General features: G+C 28.5%; 3 protein-coding genes across 3 annotated transcripts; all 3 read right to left on the minus strand.

Annotated features, from left to right (window-relative positions):
• Positions 1–3888: 3888 nt before the first annotated feature.
• On the minus strand, positions 3889–5848 carry LOC113791741 (lysosomal acid glucosylceramidase-like). The gene is made up of 3 exons (XM_027341555.2): positions 5647–5848; positions 5084–5568; positions 3889–5021 (listed from the first exon to the last, which is right to left on the minus strand). Exons 1-3 carry the CDS (start codon positions 5717–5719, stop codon positions 3996–3998), a joined length of 1584 nt encoding a protein of 527 aa, XP_027197356.2. The 5' UTR covers positions 5720–5848; the 3' UTR covers positions 3889–3995.
• Positions 5849–6463: 615 nt separating this feature from the next.
• LOC113791740 (lysosomal acid glucosylceramidase-like) lies at positions 6464–8312 on the minus strand. Its single transcript, XM_027341554.2, is given in 4 exon segments — positions 6464–7228; positions 7231–7522; positions 7603–8090; positions 8171–8312. Coding segments are annotated over 4 exon segments (1626 nt in total). The 5' UTR covers positions 8271–8312; the 3' UTR covers positions 6464–6482.
• A 122-nt stretch (positions 8313–8434) lies between these two features.
• Positions 8435–10022, minus strand: LOC113791743 (testis-specific serine/threonine-protein kinase 2-like). Its single transcript, XM_027341556.2, has 2 exons — positions 8781–10022; positions 8435–8693 (listed from the first exon to the last, which is right to left on the minus strand). The coding sequence occupies exons 1-2, from the start codon at positions 9954–9956 to the stop codon at positions 8535–8537; spliced, it is 1335 nt and encodes a 444-aa protein (XP_027197357.2). The 5' UTR covers positions 9957–10022; the 3' UTR covers positions 8435–8534.
• Position 10023: the final 1 nt, after the last annotated feature.

A 10023-nucleotide genomic window follows, 5' to 3' on the forward strand; every position in this document is an offset into this window, starting at 1 on the left:
GAATGGCGTACTGGTATTTTTTTTTATAAATATATAGTCATCATCAGTATGAAAACTCCAGCAAAACAACAGAAAAAAAAAGAATTCTAATTTGTTTAGGTTATTATGTAACTGCAATGACAATAATAAGGTAGAATGAACACTACCGTCATTGAATCATTTATTGCTATAGATTTTTTTTTCTGGTATTTGCGTTCTCTCTGTCGACAGATTCTTCACACACTCACACACACGACACACACAAATCGTATCGAATAAAAAAAATCAATCAATTTTTTAAAATGTTTGAGAAATCTACGAGAGAACCTTTCGTTTCATCAATATGATCAATCGAAATATATTAGCTATCAAGGTGTCGAATGTTTTTTTTATTGGAAAAATTTTCAAATCAACAATCAATTCAATTACCAAAATGTTTCATTCAACCATAGGCAATTATTTTAACTTCATTCAATTCTATTAGCAATAATATTTTAATTTATAAAAAAAACTAAATGGTAAATGTTTTTTTGGGGATGAACAAATAATAAAAAGCTTAGAATCATTCGGACAAGAAAAATTCTATCAAATTTTTTTTCAAATGAAACTAGTTAAAACTGGAATCAAGCCAGATTAGAACTGGAATCTTAGCTTATTGATAGTTTTCTAGCAACAAAAAAAACGAAAGAAAAGAATAAGAGGGAAACATATTTTGGAATGTAGATTGACGATTTATTTTGTCTTAATTTCATATTTTATAAGCTGTTACCAATTTAAAATGAAAATTTTAGCTTTGAAATTGAATTGTGAAATATGTTTTCCACCTATTAAATTGAAAAATAAAACGAATTCCGATACAAGTGCAAAAAAAGAAAATTTCTTTCCACAAAAATGATTATTGATTTGGGCCGGGTCTTTTACGTTTTCGTTGTTGTAGTTGTTGTTTTTTTTTTTTGAATCTAAAATTCTCTATTTTTAGGTAACAATCGAAAAAGAAAAGGGACCGGAAATTTAAAAACTTCATTCAACTCTTTTTGTTGTTGTTGTCGTTTGTTTGTTGGTGAGGGTAAACATTAAAAAAAGCATCATCACGGATTTTACGCATGTGTATGTAACGAATCATCATCATTCAAGGATTATATTAACAAAAAAAAAAAAAAAAAAAAACAGCTATTATTAACCGAGAAAAAACATTGTATAAAATTCAAAAGAAACATTTGGAATTTTGTAATATTAGAAGGTCAATATAGCTAATGACTTCAACAATAACAACAACAAAAAAAAGGTTATGATTTCGATAATATTTTCAATTAGGACTCTCTCTCACTTATATTCGTTTTTTAACATCCAAATCGAATCGAGTTAATCTCATTAAAAGGCAACAAGTCATTTGTAAGAATTACATTTAAACAAAGTAAGTAAGTAATATACTTAAATTGATTTTCAATTCTAAATTCGGATTTTCACTTCAAATCACACACACACACACATACACTTATCATTCACATCATGTGAAGTGGATTAAAAATTATTTGGGAGAGAAAAAAAAACGGTTCACAAACTGAAAGGAACTACATACATTTACTACGGATAGAAATAACTAACACTACATGGAATAGAAAATTCTGGCCTTATTATTTCAATAATGATGTGCATACTTTTGATTTGTAAAGTAAAAAATAAAAAAAAATTTCTCTAAACCGTTGTTTTCGTCGGATGTGTTGCCGAATTGTTCAAATAAAAATAAAAAATTCAATCATATTGATTAGTTTCAAAAATCAAGAAAAAGGAATCAAGAATTTTACTTCAATTTCATTACTTTGATTTTATTTCCAATTGTTCACTTTACTATTTTAGATTTTGTGACATGTTTTGATTTTTTTTTTTTTGAAAATAAAAAATATTATTATTTTCTTGGTTGGTTCATTCTGAGCTTATTTTTTTTCTCTCCAAATGAATACAGAAAAACAAGCACTTGGAAATAGAAAAATGTTGCCATTTTCATATACCAAAATAAGCAACAACAACAACAGAAATATGTATAGAAATGGACAAAATGTCGGAATAGGAACAAAAAATTGTTTATTGTCATTCAAGTATAAATTGTGTTTTTTGTTGGTAAAGAATTTTCAAAATATATTCTTGAAATTGCTATAGTCATCAAAATTTTCATCCATCATATGATATATTCAATGTTTGGATTTTTTTTTACTTCTTTTTCATTGCCATATAATCTCACAATGATGATTGAGATTATATGAAAAAATAATTTGTCTTGCAATTTAAGAAATAAAAAAATAGTGGATATAGGGAAAAAATGACTTTTACAAATGAACAAACATTCATTCATAAAAGTTGTTTACCATTTTCAAAAAATAATTTGCTGTTTTGAATGGCAATAAATTTTGTATTTAGCTCTGTACAATCGCATTTGTCCGATGGAAAAAAAAAGATTCAGGAATGACAATTTTCAATCCTCTCTCTCTCTATCTTGATTCACAATTTTGAACAGGAATTTTTTTTTCAAACGCTAAGCTTACAGCTTTGTAACCATCCTGATTGGTGAAAGTTTTCTCCCTTGGTAAATGATGATTTTACAGAGAAAAAAAAACTTTTTTTTTGGTCGAAGTAATCATTATATTTATCTGTATCGAAGATAAATGTCCCTGTATACAATAAATGAATTTGATAATAATGAATCTCGATTGTAAAAAAAATATAGAGAGGGTTTTATGTTCGTTTTATTATAAAATTTAATAATGTAAATAATGCTTGAATGATGATGACTTTATACCAGAAAAAAAATCGTAAATCTAATATTTGAAACATTAAAAAACTAAATGAGTGCAAAATTGACAAAATATACACACGCTATATGTGGTTTTTTGTAATTAGAATTCTGTTTAATTCTTTCTGAAAACCTATCAAATAATAAAAATCGGAGGAAAATTTTCCTATTTTTTCATATAGAAAATGAAATAAACTAATTACTTTATGATGATGATTCATTATTTTTCCCTTTATTATTATTATTATTATTATCAGAATTTTGTTGTCGTGGAGAAAATTAGTATAAAAAAACAAATAGATAACAAAAAAAACTAAAATTTCCAATCAAATGTCATTCATTTTGTATCAAAGAATAAAAATTTAAAAACAAAAAAAAGCAGAAAGATTTTGTATCAACAAAAAACAGCTTACAAATCTTTTCAATGTTTGTCATCTTTCATTTCATTCATTTTTAGTTTATTATTGTAGTATACCACTGCTGTGTGGTTAATATTATTTATTTGTAAAATCATGTATGGTATATATAAATCGATTTCCTGTACAAATAACTGAATGTGTAATTAATTCATGGTAAAAAGATTCACAATACAAATTATGTACCCACCATTAACAAACTTTATTGCTAAACTTTTGTCTTGATTCTTTTATTTATTCAAATACAGGAAATTTAAGCATTTTTTTCCTCAAAACAACATGACAACCTTTCCGGTTCTAGGAAAAAGAAATCAGAATATCTAATGTAATGTATTTACTTTAATGTTCGACTAATAAAGGTCACGACGTAACCAACGTATTGTCGATGTTCATTATAAACAAGACTAAGTTAGTTTGTTGCTTCGATAGACACAACAAAAAAAAATCCAAAACAATTTATTCATTATTTATGAATCAAATTGTTAAAGCCAAAAAAAAATTTCTCTGGGCAATTGAAATTTGATATAAATCATTTTGCAATACATTACATGATATGATCACCACGGTTAATCGTTTATTACTAGTTATTTCTTTTGATCAATTATTACTTGGTTAAATGTGATACATTGTTACCTTTTCTCAGTTAATAAATGAAAACTGAGATCTTTTGCTTGAAACTAATAATCAGTTGATAAAAAAAACATGGAAATTGATAATGATATTTATTTCATTATTTATTAATTTAATTTGCATAGCAATCGATTCAAATAGTCAAATATTTTTTTTCAAAAAACAATCAATTTTGTTTTATCTTAGTACCAAAGAAAAGTTGCAATCGATTCCGATGCCATGACAAATTGAAAATGTCCTCGTTCTCGATCATACACTTGAATAGGAATTGTTTTCGGATTTTGATTTAATAATATCATTACTAAAGATCCATCAGGCCTTGAAAATGTTGTCACATCGATTTTGTTTAAAAGATTTGATTCAATTTCCCAATGAATTCTTGTTGAATTTGGTGGTAAAAATTTACTAAAATGTCCCATTGCATAGAATGATGGTTGTTTATAATATTCATTTGCCGTTGCATTGATTATTATCGGTGCATCAACCATATTTCCAGCCCAATTTGGACCACCATTCAAATCTAATGCCAGATTCCAATCCGTCCATCCGGTTGAATAATGATTTAAATCTTTTATAATATCATTAGCATAGCGATTCATCAGATGCCAACTTCCAAGATGTACTTTTTTTGGACTATTTTTCCATTCTTCACATGCTTCCGTTGCCAGAAGGAAAATATTCGGAAATTTAGCATTCAATTTATCTAAATCATTTCGGTCAGCTTTATCATTGTTGTACCAATGAAAAGCAACACCCGATACATATTTAGCTGTTTCTGCATCAGCCATTACTGTTTCCGTAAATGTTTTCATTTGTGGCATTTGATCGTCATAAATCATAACAGCTAATTTATTTTTAGTATAGCCATTTTGATGTAGTTCTGGTCCAAGATCAAGCTTAAGAAAATCACGTTCCAATGTTGAATTGAATCCCAAACAATTCCATTTATAATTAGGATCAAAACCTGCACCTGGTTCATTTTCAATGGTAATTCCCCATAATGAAATGTTTTGCTTATCATATTCTTGAAGAAATCGAACAATATATTTAGCAAAAAGTTTATAATATTTTTCACCAGGATGACCTTTAAGTAGGCCACCATGTCTAATATCATTATTTGTTTTCATCCAACGTGGAGAACTCCATGGACTTGCATAATAATGTAATTTATTTGGACTAATTTTCTGTGCCATTTTCAAATAAGGAATCTACAATAATAATAATAAGTTTTAAGATAAAATTAATCATCACTTTTAAAGATTGGATATACCTTGAATTGATAGTCTTCCATTTGTAAGCTAAACTTTGACAAACTATCATCATCATTAAAATCATCATAAGTATATGGACGAGAAGAAAAATCCGATCCACCAATCGGTATACGACCAAGTGTATATTCAATTCCATTTGATCCAAAATAATCTTCAATCAATTGTGATTGAAGTTTTTTCGAAAGTGAAGCAATATTTAAACCAGCAGCATCGGTAAATGCACCACCAAAACCAATAATTTTTTGATATTTTTTAGTTCTATCCACATTGATCTGAATATGATCATCATTGGACAAAATCATACCACTTTTGGTAAAATTAATTTGACTTGGTCGAAATCGAAAATCATTACGGCTTGATTCATACACCTGAACAATTCCTTGTGTTGTTTTGTTCAATTTATCAAAAGTATCGCATGTTTTTTCATTACATACACAAACAAACGAATCTTGATCAAATTTTTTACGTTGACATTCAGTGTTGGCTATAAATAAATAATTAAAAAGGAAAAGAAATGAAACTGTTAGCACTGTGTTTTTTTGGCAATATAAAAAACAACTACCATAAGTTATCTTCACCAATGAAATTATAAACAATAAAATGAAAATTGAAAAATATTTCATTTTTTCAGACATTTTTTTTATCGTTTTATTGATATAATCATTCAAATAAAGATGAATATTTTGAAAAAAAACAGCAAAATAAACAAAACAAAAAAATCAATTGAACAATGTAATGCTTGTAAGGATGTGTAAATCCTTGATTGTCTACGTGGAAGTTTTTCATGGCTTGACAACAAGTTTTGTGCTGACTTGGTTTAATGGTTCTGATAAGGTGATATCGATCATCGCCTGATTTAGAGATTTAGCCTATTCGGCTAATCATTTGTACATTGCTAAGATCATCAATAATTGTCACACATAATTTTGTATTTAAACACATTGAATAATCCTTGTTCGATATGAAGGTGTTCAGAAGCCTCATTAACATGATGGTACTCAGACACAATCACCTCATCCGCATGCTGGTACATCTCATGCATGTTGTAATTTGTTATTGTTTTTTATTTTGTTAATCTTTCTTCATTAAATCTATTTTACAAACAATGTTTTGTTATTATTCTTATAAGCAACATTCCTGATTTGCAATTAGAAGCCGTAGCTGCAAAAGGATAAATATTAACGTATCCTTATATGCTTATGAGTACAACTTTCCTTCCCAATTGCGATTGCAGTGTGTATTGATGTCATCAATAAATAATTGTTTATCAGTCTGGATTGATAAATAAATGGATCGAGATGATAAAAATGACATAGATTTTTTTTTTTTGCTTGTTTATCTTTTCATTGCACAACAACAACAAAGTATTTATCAATCAATTATCACTCAACACCATTTTTAATACCAAAGTAAACTTGCCATCGATTCAGATTTCATTTCAAATATAAATTTTCCTCTTTTAGGATCAGTAATCAGTATAGATTTTTTTTCTTTATTTTGATTCAATAGAATCAATACTATTCCATTATCAGGACGTTGAAAAACTGTTGCCTTGATTATTGAATATTGTTCAGTTTCATCAGAATCCATTTCTAAATGAATTCGAACAGAACCAGGTGTTAAAAATTTACTAAAATGTCCCATAGCATAGAATGTTGGTTGTTTATAATATTCATTTCCAGTAGTATTTATAATGATTGGTGCATCAACCAGATTTTCTGCCCAACCTGGACCACCTACAATATTCAGAGCCATATTCCAATCAATCCATCCTGATGAATAATGATTTAAATCTTCAATAATATCATCGGCATAATGATTAAATGCATGCCAATCACCCAAATGAACACGTTCACTGTCATTTTTTCGTAGCTCACAAGCTTCAGTATTGAGCATAAAAATATCATGATATTTATGATAAATATCATCAATATCTTTACGATTGGCTTCTTTACGACGATTCTCATACCAATGAAAAGCAACACCAGAAACAAATTCAGCTGCATGTTTATCATTTAACACTGTTTCTACGTAAGGTTTCATATCAAGCAAACAATCATCGTAAATCATCAATTTAAGTTTTTCTTTTTTGAAACCATTTCGATGTAATTCCGGACCAAGATCTAGTTTGAGAAAATCCTCTGTTGACTTGAATTAAGTCCTAAACAATTCCATTTCCATTCGGGAATCATTCCTTTTACCGGCTCATTAACAACGGTTATTCCCCAAATAGGAATTTTTTGATTTTCATATTCATTTAAAAATTTGACAATATATTTAGCAAACAGTTTATAATATTTTCCTCCGGGTTCGCCTTTCAGATAACCACCATGGCTAATATCATTGTTGGTTTTCATCCATGCAGGAGGGCCCCAAGCACTGCCAAAAAAAAGAATTTTATGTGAACTAAATTTTTGTGCCATTTTTATATATGGAATCTAAATTATATGCAAAAAAAAAAAATAAAAATAAATAAGAATCCATCAATGAAATAGATCTAATATATTTGGGTATTGACCTTGTATTCTAAATCCTCAGTTTGTAGGCGAAAATTAGACAATGTTTCATCACCAGATTCATCAGCATAAGTATATGGACGTGGAGAAAAGTCTGTACCACCGATTGGTATTCGTCCAACATTATATTCAATACCATCTGATCCAAAATAATCCTTTATCAATCGAACCTGTAATTTATTATCAAGTTTTTTTATATTCAATCCAGTTGAATCAGAAAATGCACCACCAAATCCGATAATATGTTGATATTTTTTATCACGATATATACTTATTCGAATATCATTCTTTTTTTTAGGTTTATTAGTTTGAAAAATGAATCGACTAAATTCAAAACGATCACCATCTCGGCTTGTTTCATAAACTTGAATTTTACCGACAGCTGTCTTTGGCAATGGTCCTAAAATATCACAATGGTTTTTATTGCAAACACATACAGTCGAATCATATTGAAATTTGCGATGATTACATTTAACATGTAAACGTTTGGCTTATATAAATGGGGAAAAAATGCAAATTAAAATATAAATCTTTTTCACAACAAAAAAAAACGATGAATATAATAGATACCAGGTTTATATGAAAGAATATCTTCAACGATAACGATTGTTATGACAATTATAGTGATAATTGCTGATATACATAGTACAATTTTAAAAATTTTCGACATTATTAATTATACATTCAAATAAAACACATTGGGGTGTTAAAGTTCGAAAGAACTTCGAAAAAACTAAACATATTTTCGAGAATTTTTCTAATTGAATGGATTTATATTTAATCAGCAAATAAATAAATATACTCTTGTCACCAATAAATTAATCTAAAATCTAATTAAAGATAATTTTTTTTAATGGCCTAGATTTTCAAATAAAATGTTGTAACTGCCATCTATCATTATATCTTAACAACATTGACATTTATAATTTTTCTATTATTTCATTATCCATGGATGTCCGGTAATTTTATCAAATTTTATACGTTGATCAGCATTTGAACATAAAATTCGTGATAAAAAATTTTGACATTGTGATGAAGTTTTTGTCTGACGAACATTTGTTTGAATTTCTTCTTCGATTCGAGGATTTTCACGCTTTTGAAAAAAAAACAAACAAAAATAATTTGGAAAAAAAAATTAAATAGAATAATCCAAAATCATATAAAATATAATTAACATTACCGAAAAATCATATGGATATTTTTTAGTCAAAATGTAATAGATACTAGCACCAAATGACCAAATATCAGCATGAACTGGATCAAAAGCTTCGGTCATGGCATCACCATAAACTTCTGGTGCTTGAAATTCTGGTTCCGGTGGTCTATCAGCCAATGCAACACACGGTACAAGATTAACATTTTCACGACGTATATCCCAATAGATCATGGCTGAACGAAATCCTGCAAGTTTCACTCGTATCGGTTCTCTGTGTGCAATCATAATGTATCGTGGTGATAATGAACGATGTGATATGCCCATATCACCAAGAAAATCTAATGCCATAGCAAGTTGTTGAGCTATTTCGGATGCTTTCTTTTCATCAAAACATGGATAATTTTTTACTTTCAAATAAGTTTCCATAGATCCATGACAAAGATATTCTTGTATGATAAGAATCTGTTGCTGTTTTGAATCATAAAATATACCCCAAGTTTGTATGATACTTGGATGTTTTCGTGCTAATGATCGAAGAATTTTCAGATAATCCGATTTAATAGGATCCATTGGTCGCCGGCTAAGATCATACACTTTGCAGCATAAGGGAAATTCTCTAAACTCTTCATTTTTATGAGTTGTTTTTACTATGCGATCAGAATCTTTTTGTTTTGTTACCAAAACAATATTGTAATCAATTTTATAGCCTTTGAATTCTTTTGAACGATCAACATTTGCAGAACCTTCCATTTCATATAGTTTAATTATGTTTGATCGCAATAATCCGAATGTATATCGGATCATTTTTTCATTGAATGAAAGATCTTTGTTAGGGCTTTCATATCTAGTAGATAATTTTACACCAGATGAACCTGCAACTGATTTTGTTGATGATTTTCTACGGCCAGTCATTGATGAAGCTCGTGAAGCCGATGACCCTGCATTCGATCTTTGTTGTGATCGACTTTTTTGTCTCGGTTTTTGATCACAGGAAGTTTGACCACTAGCAACAACACTCGATGATTGTCCTTCATTTTCCGAAGTAGGTGCAACAGAAAATGGCTGTTCACGTAATTTACGAGCATCCGATTCAGACATACAACTTGTTGCATCCACATTGGTCATATCATCATTTTCCATATCAGAATGTATACCTTTTTCTTTGGCATAATTTGCCATATCTCTAGTCACGTAGGGCATTTTTCAAATTAAAAAAAAATTTCTCTAATAACACAATAAAACAAAAAATAACAGATAAACAAAATAA

Source organism: Dermatophagoides pteronyssinus, unplaced genomic scaffold (genome assembly GCF_027571235.1).
Source record: "Dermatophagoides pteronyssinus isolate colony J.1.1.1.1 unplaced genomic scaffold, Derpt_VIB-CSIC_2022.12 sq0015, whole genome shotgun sequence".
NCBI lineage: Eukaryota > Metazoa > Arthropoda > Arachnida > Sarcoptiformes > Pyroglyphidae > Dermatophagoides > Dermatophagoides pteronyssinus.

What these genes read in the sequence shown, in the direction of transcription:
- LOC113791741 (XM_027341555.2), bottom strand. Translation starts at nt 5,719, where the DNA reads ATGTCTGAAAAAATGAAATATTTTTCAATTTTCATTTTATTGTTTATA. An exon ending in ATTGGTGAAGATAACTTATG is followed by an intron (nt 5,569 to 5,646) that starts GTAGTTGTTTTT and finishes ATTTATTTATAG; the next exon opens with CCAACACTGAATGTCAACGT. An exon ending in TGGAAGACTATCAATTCAAG is followed by an intron (nt 5,022 to 5,083) that starts GTATATCCAATC and finishes TTATTATTGTAG; the next exon opens with ATTCCTTATTTGAAAATGGC.
- LOC113791743 (XM_027341556.2), bottom strand. Translation starts at nt 9,956, where the DNA reads ATGCCCTACGTGACTAGAGATATGGCAAATTATGCCAAAGAAAAAGGT. An exon ending in AATATCCATATGATTTTTCG is followed by an intron (nt 8,694 to 8,780) that starts GTAATGTTAATT and finishes TTTTTTCAAAAG; the next exon opens with CGTGAAAATCCTCGAATCGA.